This window comes from Leuciscus leuciscus (genome assembly GCF_965113295.1).
Source record: "Leuciscus leuciscus genome assembly, chromosome: 13".
NCBI lineage: Eukaryota > Metazoa > Chordata > Actinopteri > Cypriniformes > Leuciscidae > Leuciscus > Leuciscus leuciscus.
The window spans coordinates 34399565-34419401 of NC_138737.1; the positions used below are offsets into that span (position 1 = coordinate 34399565).

Genomic DNA, 19837 nt, shown 5'->3' on the forward strand with positions numbered 1-19837 from the left:
AATTAGTGGCTAAAGCGTAGGCCAATAAATGATAGGTTGCACTATTTTCCTTGAATATATATATATGTATATATATGTATATGTATGTATTTTTTTTTTCTATTATTTTTTTTTTCTTAAGATTCATATTCTCAGAGAGAGGGAGAGAGAGAAAAAAAAATTATATATAAGTTCCTTATAAAAGTATGCTAGGTCTGTTTAGCCAGATAAGAGAAATATACATTTCAAGAGTTCAAATGCAAGATAAAGGTAAGAATATTTGTCTCTCAGTCCATGAAGGAAGCTCTTCTTAAATTAATTTTAAAAATGGGAATAAAGGAGTAGATGGAGTGAGGATGAATGAACAATTATCACTGGAGTTTGAAAAAAAATATTTTATTACACAGAATACAAAGCTGTACAATATTTTAAAAAAACACCATAATAATATAGCATATTATTCACAATAATCTGAGAACATTCCCAAAGTCCAGGTTAATATCCCCGTCATCATCACAGTGCTGGTCTCCATGCTCTCAGTCCCTGCAAGTCATACACGTAAGGCCGGTATGGAAAGGATTTATTATAGACTGTCGCTAAAAGTGACGCTCTGAAATAGTCCTCTTCTGTAGCAGCCATAGCGGTCACGTCTGATTTCTGAAAGTATTCCTTGCTGTGCTCGGTCGTTAACTGCCTCCGTTTGGTTTTATATCTCCTGTTCTGGAACCAGATTTTCACCTGAGTCTCCGTGAGGTGCAGCGCGCTCGCGAGGTGTGCGCGCTCGGGCGCGCTCAGGTATCGCTGACGACTGAACTTCTTCTCGAGCTCCAACACCTGCAGGTGCGTGAACGCGGCCCGCGAGCGCTTCTTCTTCACGCTACCCGGCGACACCTCCGTCGAAGACGATGTTTTATCATCCTCAGAGTTCAGACATAGGTCTACCGAGATATCTGCGGAATCTGTGAACGCAAGTACAAGATGTGAGGTTAGACTCATATGTTCTCACTGGAAATCTGGTCTTCAGTACATATATAAACATGACAGAAGCCTGTGTGGCGAATGGCGAGGTCAAACGTGCAATGTATGGGTTACCTAACTAACTGCTCACATGTTCGGTTTACCTAAACTACATACGTTAGCTATACCTAATTAATTTAGATGGATATGCAAATTATATAACTGCCTACACTCTAAAAAATGCTGGGTTGTTTCAGCCCATGTTTGGGTCAAATATGGACAAATTCAACCATTGGGTTTACATTTGTTAACCGTTGGTTTTGTCCATATTTGAGCCAAACATGGATTGAAACAACCCATCATTTATAGAGTGAACTAACTAACTAATAAATGTACACAGAAACAGAACACTGCTGCAACTGCAAGGCTGTCTTTAAAGCACAATACCTGTTCGTCTGTCTGTTCTGTCGTCATCTTTTTTATCCTCTTTTAAGGATAAAATGTCCTCAATGAAAAACGACGTCAACTGCTTGTTTGAATCCGCCATCTATGTCGCCAAATTCCCGAATGAAGTGAAGGATAAAGCGTCTTCCTCCTGGTAAGTGTTTGCACTTTCACTCTCCAGCTCAACCGCTTGACTTTAAATAGCGCGTGAGTGCTGTTGTCTTTTCTACTATTGGAGGAGCGCCCTGTGCTGACGTCATCGCCTCAAGCTCCTTGATGGCAAAAACAGACACGTCTGCGTGGACCATCATTCTGTCAAACACCAGACACAAGTCTTAATACATTCTTCACACAGTGGCAGAGATATTTTATTTATGTTCTTTTTCAGCAGTTCTCCACACTCATAATTTTAAGTATGAAACTAAGAAATGAGTAGGAACGAAAGAAAATGAAACTATTGAAGAGTTAAGTAATTGTTTATATATATATATATATATATATAGGCCTATATATATAAACACAATTTTTTTGTATATTTTTGTAATATATTGCATTCTTTGAAATTTTATGTATATTTTTATAATATAACATCTCATTCGATGAATATTATATATATACACACACAATTTATATATACACAAATATATATATATATATTCATATAATGAAATGTTTTATTATAAAAATATACATAAAATTGTATATATAGGCTATATATAAAACAAACAATTTTGTATATTTTTGTTATATATTTAATTCATTATTTATATATATATATATATATATATATATATAATTTGTGTGTGTGTATATAAATATAATATTCAATGAAATGTTATATTATAAAAATATACTTATAATTATGTATATATATATATATATATATGAAGAGTTCAGATGCAAAAGCCTGTAAGTACCATCTGAAATTTTCTTCTAGAATGATCATTTTTATCAAGCTCGTATATTTAAGTTCAATTATTTCACTTAAATGACAATTAATATGTAATTTTAATTTCCATTTAAGTGAAATTACTGAATTTAAATATACGAGCTTGATAAAAATGATCATTCTAGAAGAAAATTTCAGATGGTACTTACAGGCTTTTGCATCTGAACTCTTCATATATATATATTGTATTGAATTTTGTAATTCGTTATTATTTTGTAATTTCATCTTTTCATGTTTCAATATATATATATATATATATGTTTATTTGGTAACACTTTATTTTAAGGTGACGTACATGTTACATGTACTTACTAGTAATAACAGTGAATTAATTACAGGTAACTAACCCTAAACCTAACCCTAACTGTAACTCTAGTAAGTACATGTAGTTACTTTATATTACTCGTTACTTATTTGAGTAAGCATTATTTAAATTTCCCCTCAAACATATAAGAAAACATCCCTGTTTAATAAATGCCAGAGAAAGAAACCTTTTTATGACTGTTACACTGAGCCGCTCTGCTCCTCGTTCTCAGTCAGTTGAGAATTTAGTGAGATTTATTGTGTAACTAGATATCAGTTTTAGTCTCTATCATCCCTGAATGTCAAGCTGAGGTAAGCCCTGTGTCCCGGGCACCGGGGTGTGTGTTCATCAGCACGAGGAGGCTCATACAGACAGGCAGGGTCAGGGTGGGTGGCCCTCCCCATGGAGCTAATGACTTCAACACATTTGGTCTCGGCTCCTTCTCCTGACCCACACGTTGCTGTAAGGCTGTTTGTTTGTTGTGCCCCAGTGCTTCTGTGTGACCCCACAGTCCTGGGCAGAGGGGAGAGAAGGAGAAACACGGACGGAGAAAGAGATGGAGGGAATGAGACGGGGAAAGAGGACGCTCTGGCCCCAGGAGAGCAGGGAGTTTGCTTGGAAAAACACAAAAGCTGAGAGTGACAAACGGTGCTATTGTCCACCGGCGTGACCTCCCACCATAATCCTGCTGTCTATACTAGTTCACTCACTTAACTAGTTAGTCTGTGTCTGTACTGAGAGGCAATAGCGTCCGCTGCCACTGTTTTATGAATATATTAAATATAAATGTGCTCTATAACAAATAAAAGTAAATTGTTTAAGAGAATTAAAGGTAATGTATATATTAGGGGTGTAACAATTTATCGTGTCACAATGTATCGCAATACAAAAAATGCAACAACATGTATCATGGATTGTGACAATCTGTGAAAATTTGTGAGAAAAGATTAGAGTTTTCAGAGTTTTAGTGTCAGTACTACATTAAACTACTATATAATGTTGAATATAATGTATAATGATGCAATGGGGGAATATTTGTCTGTCCTGATAATGCCAAATGTTACCAGTAAAAAAGTGTCCTACATTATTTTAAATATATCTAGTCAGTGACAGAGATCAAGCATATTTGTCTAAAATAATTCAGTATTTTCAGCTTCAGAATCATGAATAGTGTTATTCTGGTGTCTCTATTGTCCTGTGCGTTGGGTTTCCACACCAAGTCCAAGCCTATTCATTTACACACACACACACACAATGTAATATCAAATGTAGCATTTTAATCAACAGTACATTTTTTGTTAACCTTTTACCATATGTCTTGGAGTATCGCAATAATATCGTATTGTGAGTTCAGTATCGTGATATGTATCAAATCGTGACATGAGGCCATTGTTACACCCCTAATATATATATAATCCTATTATACACAGACTTTATTTTCCTGTGGGGTTTTTTTTTTCAAAAGGAGAAAAGATTAAGGTGTTTTTAAGGTTTACCTCATTTTAGCCGTTGTCATATAAACTTTGTATTTTAGATGTGTTTCATGATAGTGCTCACCTTGAATAATCTTGCTGTCTGTTTCCTATCTCTACACACTCACACACACACACACACACAGACACACACACACACACACACACACACACACACACACACACACACACACACACACACACACACACACACACACACACACACACACACACACACACACACACACACACACACACACACACACACACACACACACACACACACACACACACACACACACACACACACACACACACACACACACACACACACACACACACACACACACACACACACACACACACACACACACACACACACACACACACACACACACACACACACACACACACACACACACACACACACACACACACACACACAGACAGACAGTAGACTACCTGCATTGCTCATCTTTATTCTCTATACCTCTTTGATCAAGTCTTTTTCCTGTTTTGTGTATCTTCTGATGTCTATCTTAATTGCACAAACACATATTCAGTTCTCTATTTACACGGCGAGATTCAGAGACTATGTCATGCTTTGGCCACACAAAACAAGCAGTAGTAATTGGATGAGCATTTCTTGCGGCTTGTGTAATGCAACTCCTGGTTTCTCTCCTGACCCCTTGTCCTTACACTAACACAATGTGGAAGAGATGAGTAGCACCGTTTGCTTGTTTTGGGCCAGATGTGGGCTTGTTAGAATCTGACCCTGTCGACAGGAAGACATATGTCATACCTGCTATGTGGAGTGGACATCTCACTGTCGGCCTTTGTTAGGCGGCATCAACGTTTTGACTCATTTTGTAGTACTTTACATTACTATCTAGAACTAACATACAAAAGTTTGGGGTCAGAATTTTTTTTATGTTTTTTGAAAGAAGTCTAATGCTCACCAAGGCTGGATTTATTTTTTATTTTTTTATTTTAAAAGCAGTAATATTGCGAAAAATTATTGCAATGTAAAAACTATTCCTGTGATCAAAGCTGAATTTTCAGCATCATTACTCCAGTCTTCAGTGTCACATGATAATATGACGATTTGCTGTTCAAAAACATTTCTGATTATTATCAGTGTTGAAAACAGTTGTGCTGCTCAATATTCCAGGATTCACTGATGAATAAAAAGTTCAAAATAATAATAATTTTCTTTACTGTCACTTTTGATCGATTTAATGCATCCTTGCTGAATAAATGTGTTAATGTCTTCAAAAAAAGATTCTGACCTCAAATTTTAGAGTGTATATTATTTTTTGGCATAGTTTTTATGTTATGTTGCTGTGAACTAGGTTTTACAAAAATGTCAAACTTAAATGTATTATGTTGAAACCAGAATTAGTTCTCATTATATTAGTGAACAGTAATTATAGTATTGATAAAGCTTTATTTAAATTTTTTTATTATATTTGATCATTTTCCAAAAGAAATTTGGAATCCCTTATTTGGACAATTGAGTTGGTGTCAAATAGAAATGTATATAAGTTAGTAAAATGGTGCCCTCTGGTGGCCTCAAATCATCTTTTCATTATAAATTCCAAATGTCACAATTCCATACATACTGTTTAGAATAGCAAGTTACTAGTTTTTTTTTGTTTTTTTGGAGTAATATTTAGTGTGAGAAAACTGAAGTGGTTTGAGTTTCATGATCCAATTAATATCCCAAAAGGACAATAGCCATTGAATGCCTGTTATCTGTGTTTTGGAAGTGTATCATGGTAACTGTAGTCAAACTTAAAACTAAAAAAATATGACACTATAATCTATAGTTGAGAAGAACGTGTCTTCACTAATTCCTGCCTTCAGGTTAGATTTCAGTTTTTACTGGGGTCTAGTTTGTGTTGGCTTGCACTCACATATGAAGTAATGAAGTCCCAGAAACCTGTCAGCAACAGGGAAAAAGTTTCCACTTGCAGGTCTATCAGTGTGTAGATCAGTGATCAAAGTCTTAAAGGTATGTAAAGGTAAAGTGTGGGTTTTTTTCTTTAGATGTTAAAATAATTTCTTCCATCAGCTCTTCCGTCAGTTTAATAGGCTATACAGACTAAACTTTAAATTATTTGTACACTGTAAGAGTAAAATCTGTTGAACAATGGGAAAAGGTAGGCCTACTAGTTTACTGTTCCTTTAACCTAAAACACAACCCAATGCAATTCGAGATGCAAATTATGGGTAAAACACCTGTGAAAAAATCAATAGCATACAGAAAATTCCTTCATATTATTATAGGCCTACAATGCCCTATTTTTAAAGACTTCTTTCAACTGCTTTCGCATCATCAGCACAACATGCTTGGGTCGTGCTGCTCTCGTGAACACGCGTTGGAGATTAATATTGTGTAAATACTACATCTGGGTGAGTAAATAATGACAGAATTTTCATTTTTGGGTGAACTATACCTTGAAACGTCCAACAAATTTTTCCATTTAATTAAGTGCATCATCTGGATTTGTAAAATACACTTTTACAACTTTCAGTGTGAACACACTACTCACACTATTTATACACAGAATGGCATAGAATAGTGCATAATAAATACTCGATTTAGGATGCCCTTATCTACTTTGGGACAATGGAAAAGAACAGAAAGTGCAAAATGCTAATAGTGTAACTGGATCGTTCAAACAGTAGGGGGAGCCAAATGACAGCATTTTAAATCATAATGGAGCACATTTTCCTGAGGGGGCCATTGTCTCCACTGGAAGTAGGTTTTCACTCAGTACTTTCGTTTATACTATTTAAACAGAGTTATTACATCATGACTTTCATGACCAGTTGTTTTAAACACACCCTTACCATTCAGTTTTCTTGTTTTGTTCTATAATATGGGTCACACAGCTCATCTTTTAAGTGATAATCAGACCTTATTTGTTGAGTGTGTCATAGCAACATGAGATAATACTTGGCTTTGATGAGGTTCAGTCTTCAGAGATGTTTTTGCATGTGACATGACTGGTTGGGGCAGAAAAGCTGGCAGTTGAGACACAGATAAAGCACAGATACAGACAGCAGGGTGAAAGCTTGAGTGACAGAACCTCCTCATTCCTGCTGGGGTGATCCCTGAACAAACAACCAGTGCTTAGCTTCAGGCAAGTGCCTGTTCTACAGTCCTGTTTGCCACACACACCACTGTAGCTGGGATTTTAAACAAACATGTCATGATGTGATAATGTTATGTGTAGTGATTTTTTTAGCCTGACTGATGGATATAAGAATTTAAGATATGTTTTTACTCCTTCACAAATACCTATACCAAGAATGTTCTAACAAGAACTTAGTGCTAGGAATGCTATGCTGTCTAGGTAAGTGTTTAGTTTATAATTTCAAACAGGTTTGATTGTATTGAATTTGCACTTGCATTGTAGGCTACTATAGATGTTAAAAGTATATCTATATATATCTATATAGCTATCTATATATACTACATATAATATATACATTACATAAAAGTTTTAATAGAAAAGCCATACTTAAGTTAACCATAAATGCTTATCAGTCATTTCAGCAGTATACTTTAACAATATTTTAATTATAAAATTACATATAAAGATGTATAAGTCCTTTTAAGTGGGTCAAAAAAACTAATTGCATTTAATATAAATAAACATGCAGTTAAGTGTGCAAAAACATTACATTCAGTTTAAAGTGCAGTAAGCGATTTATGAGAAACGTGAAATCAACCCAAACAAACACACCCCTCCCTTGATTGCTCGGCCCCCAAAATGCACAACCACACAATACAAGACAAGATGTCTCTTTATCATAGCAGAAGCTATGGAAAATAAAGCTACATGGAAAATAAAGCTAAGATGACGAACTACAAGCCCTGCTGCTGATTGGCCCACTCTCTCCTCCCCAACATGAGTGGACTGCCCCCTGCTGCTGATTGGCCCACTCTCTCTCCTCCCCAACATGAGTGGACCGCCCCCTGCTGCTGATTGGCCCACTCTCTCTCCTCCCCAACATGAGTGGACTGCCCCCTGCTGCTGATTGGCTCACTCTCTCTCCTGCCCATCATGAGTGGACACGCACCCTGCAGATTCGCTAACTCTCTCTCGTCCCCTATCATGTGTGGACACGCCCCCTACTGCTGTTTGGCTCACTCTCTCTCCTCCCCATCATGAGTGGACACGCCCCCTGCTGCTGATTGGCCCACTCTCTCTCCTCCCAAAATGAGTGGACACGCCCCCTGCAGATTCGCTAACTCTCTCTCGTCCCCTATCATGTGTGGACACGCCCCCTACTGCTGTTTGGCTCACTCTCTCTCCTCCCCATCATGAGTGGACACGCCCCCTGCTGCTGTTTGGCTCACTCTCTCTCCTCCCCATCATGAGTGGACACGCCCCCTGCTGCTGATTGGCTAACTCTCTCTCCTCCCCCATCATGAGTGGACACGCCCTTTGCTGCTGATTGGCCCACTCTCTCTCCTCCCCAAAATGAGTGGACACGCCCCCTGCAGATTCGCTAACTCTCTCTCGTCCCCTATCATGTGTGGACACGCCCCCTACTGCTGTTTGGCTCACTCTCTCTCCTCCCCATCATGAGTGGACACGCCCCCTGCTGCTGCTTGGCTCACTCTCTCTCCTCCCCATCATGAGTGGACACGCCCCCTGCTGCTGATTGGCTAACTCTCTCTCCTCCCCTATCATGAGTGGACTCACCCCCTACTGTTGATTGGCTGCAAGTGCTCAGTCGATCACTTTCAAAAGCTGTTTTCAGAAATCACTTACTGCACCTTTAAGTATATTCTTTTAAAGAATATTATTTCTGTAATAAGTATTCTTTTTGCCATTATGCCACAAGGTATGCAATTAAGTGCACTTCTTTTTCACATGGAAAGACACAACTCTTATGTGAGCCCTACTTTAGCTGCTGCTATGGTTTTTGTGGCTTGAGTTAGTGTTGAATGTAACATTGGTTTAATAATGAATGACAGACCGTCTGCATTGCTTTCGCTGTGATTTAGAACAATAGTATCACTCGATCACACGGACAAGCAGAGCGGATTAGTTGGAGACACTTGTTCCCCATTAGATGGACTCAAGGGAGAGAACAAAAGGAGGCATTGTGTGCCAGAAAGGTGACCACATCTCTTCTGCACTAAATGAATTACTCTTTCCCTTTAAGAAGAAGTCAAGGTGATATAATGTCTACACAGCTTGCTCTGGACTGAGGCATCAAAGAACCTTCACTCACTCTGGACCAAACCCTTCTCCATAAACACCACACTCATTCAATACACTTCACCGTGTGCTCGATAAATCATTTTTACAAGATGCGGTTGGCGACTCCAAACAAAAAAAGCATTCAGAGAGATCTTATTACACACTGTCTGGCAAGACACTTCAATTCAAATTCTGTCTGGCCAATTTTTGTATATTTGATGGTGGGATGCATTTGTGCCTTGATGCTGAAGGACAAAAAAATGGCAATGGCAGTCAGTTGCACATGTTCTAAATGTGATTTTTTGACACTGAGATGGTTAAAATGCAGTTTTGCCGGTATTCCATTCAGTTTGAGTACGTCTTGCAAGGGGACATGAGTGTGTTTATATATGAAGACAGTTGAGTGATGTCTCTTAAGTGTGGACAGATGTGGGGCGCAAGCATTGTTAGGGAGCATGAGAGTCTGTTTCTAGTCTTTATACTGACAAAATGTCCAAAACATCTCTTCTGATGTAATAAAAGCACAGTCAGTGTCCTCACAGACAGAAGATGATCTGTAGAGCTCTGGTAAATCTGGCATTTCGAGTCTGTTTAAATGCCGCCACTCTCTCTGTCCCGTTTGAAACGTTCTGTGTGCTTCAACAAGTTCCAGCAGTAGCTTCAGAGTTCTTGTTGTTTTTCACATTCCTATTGTTAGTGATTTAACATTTGGATGCAGTTCTACTTTAGTACAAGTTCAGTTGAGTTTATTCATGTCCTTTTAAACCTTGTTTTGTATTTTGACCCTGCAGGATTAGTGTAGGTTACAGTAGTAGAGAGATATATTACATTTTGTGGAACTTAAACATTTCTGTACAATGGGGTTTCAACATTTCATAAATAATTAGATGGAATGAAGTCAGCTTAACCTTTAGCCCTTCGGCCAGTTCCCACTTCCTCTAGAACCGTGGAACAAGTTTTTGTGTGTGTGTCTTTCAGAGTGACAAGACAGAAGTGAAGATCGAGGCCTCCCGTGTCTTAACCTTGTCTGTCACTGGCTCACTAAGTCTCTAACCAGATCTCTTCCTGTAGAGCTGCTGTGCCACGCAGTGGACAATGACCCCCCCCCCCCACACACACACACACATTTATGGATACATCTCTTATTGATTTGGATGCGTCTGCATGCTTGTAAACACAAGCTCACTCTCATATAAATGTTCAATACAATCGTATACACACACAGAGACCCTGACAAACACACACACACACACACACACACACACACACACACACACACACACACACACACACACACACACACACACACACACACACACACACACACACACACACACACACACACACACACACACACACACACACACACACACACACACACACACACACACACACACACACACACACACACACACACACACACACACACACACTTATCTGATCTCTTGAAGTGGTCAGAGTCTCCACTCTGTCTGCCTGCTGCTAAATACTGCTCTTAGCTACGTATCAATCTGCTAAATGCTGCTCCGGGCCACATACTCTTCCCTTATCTGAACTCAGTGCTGACGAGACTCTTGAGAGCGTTTTCTATCTCTGCCTCGGTCCTATCCAACACAGTCTTAAACAGGAAATAAATTGGCCATTAAGATAGGACTGAAGTTACTCTCCCCCACCACTGTCAGTGAAATGTTTCTGATTGCTCATATTCTTGTCATTAGGACGCTAAGTGTCTCACAAACCATTCAAGTTGTTCCAAACCAGTATGAGTTTCTTTCTTCGTAAGAAACTCATACAGGTTAGGAACAACTTTAGGGTGAGTACATGATGACAGAATTTTCATTTTTGGGTGAACTATCCCTTTAAAGGAATAGTTCACTTTAAAATGAAAATTACCTCATGATTTTACTCACATTTGTGTATGACTTTTTTCTTTCAGACGAATACAATCAGAGTTATATTAATAAAAACCCTGACACTTCCGACCTTGATAATGGCAGATAAAGGAAGTGGTCTGCGACCATCAGTTTGAAGCTCCAAAAAAGTGCATCCATCCATTATATAAGAACTCCACACAGCTCTGGGGGGTTAATAAAGGCCTTCTGAAGCGAAGCATTGTGTGTGTGTGTGTGTGTGTGTGTGTGTGTGTGTGTGTGCGTGTAAGAAAACTATTCAAATTAAAAACTTTATAAAGTAAAATAACTAGCTTCCGGCCAAACGAACATATGGATTCCACTTAAGTGAGAAGCGCAACTTGTGCGAGTAATGCGACGTACTGCTGATATTTACGCTACGCCATGACACACTACCATACAACATCACAAGTTGCGCAAGTTGCTCTTTAGGCTGTGTATGGCCGTTTGGCCGGAAGCTAGAATTTTACTTTGTTACATGTTAAATATGAATCTTTTTCTTACACAAACTCATCGCTTTGCTTCCGAAGACCTTTATTAACCCCCCAGAGCAGTGTGGAGCACTTTTATGATGGATGGAGCTTTTTTGAGCTTCAAACTGATGGTTGCAATCCACTGCCATAATAAAGCTTGGAAGCATCAGGGTGTTTATTACTCTGATTGTATTTGTCAGAAAGAAGAAAGTCATATACACCTAGGATGACTTGAGGGTGAGTAAATCATCCAGGCTATGTTTTAATTTTAAAGTGAACTACTTCTTTAAGTTGAGTTATGGTGTTAGAGTAAGATATAAGGCCATGTTCAGACTGCCAGCAAAAATCTAATTTTTCGCAGATTTTATCCAGATAAAAAAAGACCACGGGGTGGCCACCCCGTGCCACCCCGTGCCACCCCTCTAGACACGCCCCTGGGTACACCTACCCTACTACGTCATTACCAAAGCAACCCATGCAGGTATAAGTTGGTTATGTGTCACCAGATGTGGCATTCATTATTAATCTCTGTTTGATAATGGGAAAATACCATATTCATAAGCAAAAATGGGCTAAAGAAAAACATATTTTTTTGTTGTTTCGGATAGAAATGAAGAGTTATATTGAGTTACTACTTAGGTTGAAAAACAGCAAAGCAAAATTTACTAGGTCTTTATGTGAAGCTTTTAGGTTATTTATTTGATGATCTCATACTCTTTTTCTTTTCCTTTTATATTATTTTCTTTTACTTGTATAATTTATTTTAATTTGCACTATTTTTTCTTTTGTTGTAATGTTGAATTTTGAATATTGTCTGTATTTTTTTGTTAAAATCTATTATTTGTCTGTGACTGGCATTTAATAAAAAAACTTATAATAAAAAAAAAAAAAATAAGTTGGTTATGTTTGGACACACAAATCTTATTTGATCACTTGAAATAATAGAGCGGACAGTCTGCCTGAAAAGATCTGATTTGCCTGCAGTCACTTATAGCAGACTTTGCTATTACCTTCAAGAAATAGGCTGTAGATAAATGCGCCTGTAGAATATCTCAAATAAAATCTGTACGAAATTACATTAGGCTATATGCTTTTCTTATGCTGAAGCCGCCCTGCTGAAAAAACAAACAAACATCACAGAAGTTCTTATGGTTTACACTAAAAAATACCATTACAAACCACAAAGCTTTAACCATTAAAACCATCACCTAATGTGTTGCCAACTTGTGTAAACTGTTGCTGGTGATTGTTTTCTCCGCGATTTGAAGGTTTGACATAGCCTATTATTGTAATTATGAAAACACTGTTTATTGGCTAGTGATTTTCAAGATGAAATTGTGTATAACGCATAGCAGTGACGGTAAAATATGTATTTTTAGGTAGCCCCATATGGGAGTGGCATATGTTAAGTTTTCATATTTGTAAGCTATAAACACTGGGCTTGTTTTGAGCTATTTTTGATTGGCCCTTGGGCTGGTTTTGTTACACAGGCCTGGCACCCCTGGTCCTGGTGTGTGCAATATTCCATTAGGATTGAATGGTTTTAACGCACCACCAGAAGGCAACAAATTAGTAGAGACCCCCATGCAGGGACCATTACAGTTTTCATTAAAACCAATACAATTCCCATTATAAAAACTGAACCCATTACAAATTCTAAGGGTTTCTGTTGTTATTTTAAGCAGGGCGCTAAATTGGCATATTTGTAAAGATCCTCCTATAGAGTTGCTTTATCAGACAGGTCCTATCATTGGTGGCTCGTCAGATTTCAGATCTCGAGACAAGGCTGAGAGAGTGCCGGCTTGTCTGCTCTTCTGTTTACTCTCAGCACTGCATCCTGGCTATCTGACTTATCACGACTCTTCAATTGTTGGATCTGTTTGGCTAATGTGAGTGTAATGACAAGCTCATTGGAAAGCGTTAAGATTGGGAGATAATTGAATTGGTTTAGTTTACGACGTTACAGAGAATTGCAGCGTCTTGCTTAACTTTGGGTTTATCACTTTTTAATCGATTTGACTAACATTAAATCTTAAAATTGTGTTGACTAATGTTCATTTGTAAAGTAAAAAAAAATTATGCACACAAAAATTGCTGAGATACAAGAGGCCTAGGCCTATACCTCTCAAATCCTATTCAAAAAAAAAAAAAAAAAAAAAACATCGTTAGGATATTATTATTATTATTATTAATTTTTTTTAAATGTTAGGCTAATAAAAAAAAATTAAAAAAATTTCAAGCAGTATTGTTTCATATGCACATATAAACTTTCTTTCTTTCTTTCTTTCTTTCTTTCTTTCTTTCTTTCTTTCTTTCTTTCTTTCTTTCTTTTTACTCTAAGATATTTAATGTCTAAATGACTGAATCAACCTGACGTCATTGGGTTAGCGGCTGCGAATAATAATATTATTAATAATAAAATTCAGATAAAAAATAACTCTGAAACTGAAAATGTCCACTTTGTACAGAGAACCCTGCGATAGGCTACATGTCTGCAACCTTTCTTGTTTCTTGTGTTACTTAGAAAATCAAATAGTCCAAATAAATTTCCACACGTTGCATTAGATTTTAATTTATTGAGTTATGTTCCAGAAATCCGCCGGTTTTTCTTCCGGTGTAAATAAAAATCCACTTGAACTAGTTTAGCTGCTGCCTAATATTTTAAGGACAAACTATGGCCAAACAGTTCGTATTATTAAGAGCTTAGAAAATCATGTCATTCGAAAGATACAGTAAATTATTTTGAAATGGATGTAGGCTGTAATCACTTTTCAGATTTAATTTAACAGTCACATTTGAACTCTCAGACACCAGCAGTATTTCTATTTTCCTATTATAGACAGGCTATGTTAAATCGTTATTTCAGGGATACGCCAATAACAATCAACACAGCCTCACGATAAAGTTAATGTATCTCAGATCAAATTTAGCTTTCTTGAAAAATCTCAAAATGGCTCTAAATACAAGCATGACAAAATCTCCATGAAGCATACCGTTATTAAATATTTATTCTTTATTTGGTGTTGTTTGTTTTGTAAATCACTGATATAAAAACTAAAATATATATAAAATCAGACAACAATGACAGTGTTTTCTCCTCAGCGTTTTTCAGCAGTGCCACTCGGATAAATATAGTCTTAATCCAAAAATCTTCTCTTTTAGGACCGATGCCATGTCTCACCAAGTTCTGATCCCATCCACACTTCCCGTCGTCAGACTCATATCCGCAAAGTGGTTCGGTATTTGACTCGTGTTGGCAAACGAGGGTACAGAGGTGAAGTTACAGTGGTATGGGTTATTTCCATAGCTGTTGTAATAGTTATTGTAGGGATATGATACAGTTACATTGTAAGGAGCTCCGTGACAGGGTTTTCCATCTCGCACCAGCACGGGCACCGCAACCCTCCGCGGGCCGGACAGCTCCAGGCTCCTGTCCTGTCGCTGTCTCTTACACTTGTACCTCCGGTTCTGGAACCATATTTTGACCTGTGTGGAGGTGAGCTTCAGGACATGAGCCAGGTGGTCTCGCTCGGGTGCGGACAGGTATCTCTGCTGCTTGAAGCGTCTTTCCAGCTCGAACACTTGAGTTTGAGAGAAGAGCACTCGAGGTTTCCTGCGCTGCCTCTGCTTTGGCTTCTCCCGGGGTGCTTCCTCTTTATAACTGGAGTCGTCAAATGGACACAGGCCTAAAAAAATCAAATAATAATAATAATATATTCTGCGTATAAATGTAATATGAAATACACTGAATGAAGAGGATCAATAAATACAACAACAAATAGGCTGGGCTTATAATCTATGTTTTAGGTCATTAGGGTCCAATTCTCACTAATAAATAATTAACTACGACTTTTGCCTCAATAAACTCGAATTACGGCTTATTAAAAGTTGTACGTTTAGGTAGGCTATTGGGTCATGCAGAATAAGACATTAATATGTGCCTTATACGTATAATAAACAGCCAATATCCTAGTAATGTGCATGCTAATAAGCAATTTAATAGTGAGAATTGGACCCTAAACTAAAGGGTTAGCGTTTTTTGGTTAATTCAAGATAAACGTGTCCCAGTTTACCAGAATTCTGCCAGAACTGATCAGTCGGTATTGCAAAATAAAGTTGCTGCCTTATATTTTTAAGTACAATCAAGTCATTTAAACTTAAATTACGTTAAACTGACTTCTGAATCTTAGCATCAGACTGTGAAATATACTTTTTTTGAGGTTGTAACTAAAAATGTAAAACCAACTAAAAAACGTTGATTTCCTAAATCCTTCAGCTTACAATGATTTGACAGTATATTATGGTTAACCCCTTGAAAACCCCCTTTTGAGCCCAAAACCCTTTCCTAAACCCGATATGTGCATAAAAGAAATGCACGTTTTTTTTAGATTTACGCATTTAATTAAAAATGTCATCAAGTTGACCATTACATATTATTCATATCGAATTTTAAATGAGTAAAAACATTTTGTATAAATCTTAAACGTATTTAAACATATTTATGTTTACGTTTATTTTGTTGTTTTTATTTTTACGTTGAATTTATGTTTACATTTATGAATACAAATCACATACATAATCCATTCCCTTGTTGTTCCATTAAGATTTATACAAAAATGTTTTATTAAGCTTTTTTAACTCGTTTAACATTCTCTATTCGTCATATGAATAGCCTAGGCTACTAGGCCTATATAAGGATTATTCAATTCAATTTGATGACATTTTGCTATTAAATGATTTTTTTTTTTTTTTTTTTTAGTGCATCTATTGAAAGAAGGCAATTGGAGCTATAAACAATAACTATAAGTATCCTACTTGTTAAATCATACTTGCTATAAATATCCTACTTGTGTCTTCGCCTGGATCCATGTCCTCCTCGGCTGGAGACCCGCAGGAGCTTCTGAGCGTGTCGAACTCGTGTGAGTTGAGCTGATCCCCCGTGCCCGCGCCCGCGCCCGTGCCCGTGCTGTGGTTCTCGGGGCTGTAGAGCAGGTCCAGGCTCCGGCTCAGGGTGCTCTGAATACACTGAAGCTGAAGCGAGTCCTGCTCGACACCCATCAGTGCGTGAGGGTTCAGAGCGTGTTGCTGTTCCAGTTTGAGGATGTCCTTCACCGAAAACGGAGTCGAGGTTACGGGACTCGGAAGCATCGCTCGACAGATGTGTGTGTGTGTGTGTGTGCTTGAAGAAAGGTGGAAGAAAGCTTCTTCGTTTCACCTGCTCAAACGCAAAGCGACATCAGTTGAGTTTGTAAAGTTCCTACAGATGTCCACAGGTAAGCAGAAGAATATGGTCCACCGCAGTGAATTCTTCTTGACGTATCTCCTCTCAGAAGCAGCTCTAGATGAAGAATAGCCCCTGTCTTCCTCTTTCCGCTGTTGAAGAGCTCTTATCTAATACACAGCGTTCTTATCTCAGACTGACCCCTCCCATTCTGTGCGTCCCATCATCACCTGTCCGAACTCACAACAGCGTGTTTAAAAGTCTCCGATAGAGGATCGTTGATATTGAAATGCCATTTCATGTGCAATTTAAAGGCGAGTCCACACTATTTTGTCGAGTGGGCTTACCTAAACTACAGGTAATAACATTTCAATTACCGTTAACTTATTTCAATCAATACTTAATATGATTAAGACTGACTTACAAAAACGAAGTTTAATGTATTAAAGGCTAGAAATAAATACGTGAAAAAAAATGTGAGTCGGTTCATTTGGAATGTTAAAGTATGAAGGTGTTCTGGCTTATAGTCTCAACATTACTTTTGTTTTTAGTGGATTTAGTTGATACTATTATTAGCCATTAATTATCAGAGTATTAACTGATATAGTCCAGTGTTACTAGACAAGCCAATAGCTGTTAGGCCTAGCATTTTTAATACTTTTCGATGAAACCTTATGGATCTGCTAAGAAATTAAATTGCCATGATATGACATGGTCTGGAATAGTTTAAAACTCATAACTCATTCATAATTCAATCACTGTCTTGGGGGACTAAAAAAATAAAATAAAATCACATGAGAACCATTCGAAATTCAGTGTTTAAAAACCCTTACAAATAGGCTAATCATATTATTTACATTCATTTATGTGGCATATGGCATTACGTTTCAGTCATTTTAATAATGCATTAATTTAAGCTATTGTATTTAACGTAATATAGGCCAAGATATCTGGTTAAATAACTTACTATTATACACACATGTTAGTAATTACTGCAGTGTTCATCTATAGGTGCTCCGTCCTCCATTCACCCTCCTGAAACCATACGGGCAAATTGGTTTGTGCTTCGCTGAAGCAAAGTGGATGTCCGAAAAGGTGACGCCGACAGTGACATCCAACAGGCCTATTAGTGTACACAGGCCACAACAAACAGTAACCCTACACCTGATGTAGTCTCTGGCGCCAGCCTGCAATGCTTGAGTGAGGTTCAGACGCCCAGCTTCAGTCCATCATGACAGCGACCCTGCATTCAGTGGCCAAACCTTTATTTCCCGTAGAGTTAAGCATTTCATGTTTCATTTGAATCATTTATTTAGGCTACTTGTTAATGGACCGCGTTAGGCGTGACGAAAGATTTTCCCTCGTTTATAATAAAAATAGAAACCACATATTCAATTTAAATGTTCTTAATTAATTAATTAATTAGTTATAATTAAATAAATTGCGATAAAACAAAATTATAAAAAATCTAATTACCACGTCGTCGTTGTATAGGCCAGGCCGGCTCGTTATAGAGCGAATTATTCAGTGGTCAGAAGTCTCCAGAAGATCACCATTCATCATATTTATTGCTCGTTACATTTTCGACTCATCTTACGTGTTGTGTGCTTCATGCATGGCCATGCGAAAAACAATTAGCCTACACTTTAACACACTTTTAAGAAGTTCTTTTTACGGAAATAATATAGCCTCTTTTAAAAGACTATATATTTAAGTGTGATCTGATAATGTTGTCGGACACTTAATGGAATATTATTTGCAATTAAATGAAAATATATTATACTTCAAATTTATATAATAATTTTTATTAAATGCAAATTGTGAAACTTCAGAGTTGGCCTACATTTTTTTTTTTTTTTTTTTTACATGTAAAGTAGCCTATACATCTTTATATGTTATTTCATAATTAGCCTACTTATTGTCTTTGAAATGGTTAAAGTGTACATCCAAATGCATTTATAATAAACTAAAAAAATCCTAATAATTTTCTAATAGTTCTTCAGTAAACAAGAGAACAACAACTATTTTAACTGAAAGATGCAACTTGAACGTTAATTGTATTAATATTTTTCATAAATGCCAGGTCGCCATTTTTTTCAGACGTGTTTTTAAAGTTGTTATTTTATGCAGTTAAATTACAGTGTTTTGACCAAAAACACTTGTTTGTTATTTTCACATTTTACGTAGACCTAAATTTTAAATTTTTGCTATTTCGTTTTACTGTTGATTTATGTATTATATGGCTTCTGTGATAGTTAACCCCGGTTTCCCTGATCTCTGCACTCGATTTTGAACTCATAATTCTCATCTCTCATGTTGTACATATTTTTATGATAAACTGTATATACCATGTGACACTGAAGACTGGCTGATGAAATTTCAGTTTTGCATCACAGAAATAAATGATATGATAGAATGAAAAATGTAAATAGAAAACCATTATTTTAAATGGTAGGAATAACAATAATATATATAGTGTGTCCAGGCTTTTATAGTAGACAGTGTAACAGAACAGCTTTGATCCTGTCACTCATTGATGAGGTAATGACTATAATTGCGCATCTCTGTTCATGAGCTCCAGCATTCAGAAAACTCAAGCAATCCTCTGGCCTCTGAGCGAAACTGATGGGCTTGTCTCTGCGATGTAAGGTAACACGGCAGTTAAGTAATAACCCTAATTAATCATACTGTAAAAAAGAGAGCTGATGGCAACTGAAAGGAAACCCTCGCCTCCGAGGCCTTTCTTTAAACACTTGGTCACCGGAGAACTCCATCAAAACGTTACTCGAGATTCAGTCGCTGTGTTATTCTCAAACCTGTAACCTCATACATGAAGGAGTGTGTTTTGATTGACAGCTCACATGATGAGAGTCCTGCATGAAGAGGGAAGTTTGTTTCCTGTT

The 19837-nt window shown here is 37.3% G+C and overlaps 2 protein-coding genes across 3 annotated transcripts; both read right to left on the bottom strand.

Annotated features, from left to right (window-relative positions):
- Window positions 1–354: 354 nt before the first annotated feature.
- On the bottom strand, window positions 355–1577 carry nkx3-1 (NK3 homeobox 1). Its single transcript, XM_082188833.1, has 2 exons — window positions 1384–1577; window positions 355–938 (listed from the first exon to the last, which is right to left on the bottom strand). Exons 1-2 carry the CDS (start codon window positions 1481–1483, stop codon window positions 493–495), a joined length of 546 nt encoding a protein of 181 aa, XP_082044959.1. The 5' UTR covers window positions 1484–1577; the 3' UTR covers window positions 355–492.
- Window positions 1578–14707: 13130 nt separating this feature from the next.
- Window positions 14708–17100, bottom strand: nkx2.7 (NK2 transcription factor related 7). Of its 2 annotated transcripts, none has more exons than XM_082187712.1 (2): window positions 16543–17100; window positions 14708–15399 (listed from the first exon to the last, which is right to left on the bottom strand). In XM_082187712.1, the coding sequence occupies exons 1-2, from the start codon at window positions 16859–16861 to the stop codon at window positions 14891–14893; spliced, it is 828 nt and encodes a 275-aa protein (XP_082043838.1). In that variant the 5' UTR covers window positions 16862–17100; the 3' UTR covers window positions 14708–14890. The 2 variants fall into 2 exon arrangements, with proteins under 2 accessions (XP_082043838.1, XP_082043839.1); XM_082187713.1 differs by having other exon boundaries at window positions 16561–17099.
- Window positions 17101–19837: the final 2737 nt, after the last annotated feature.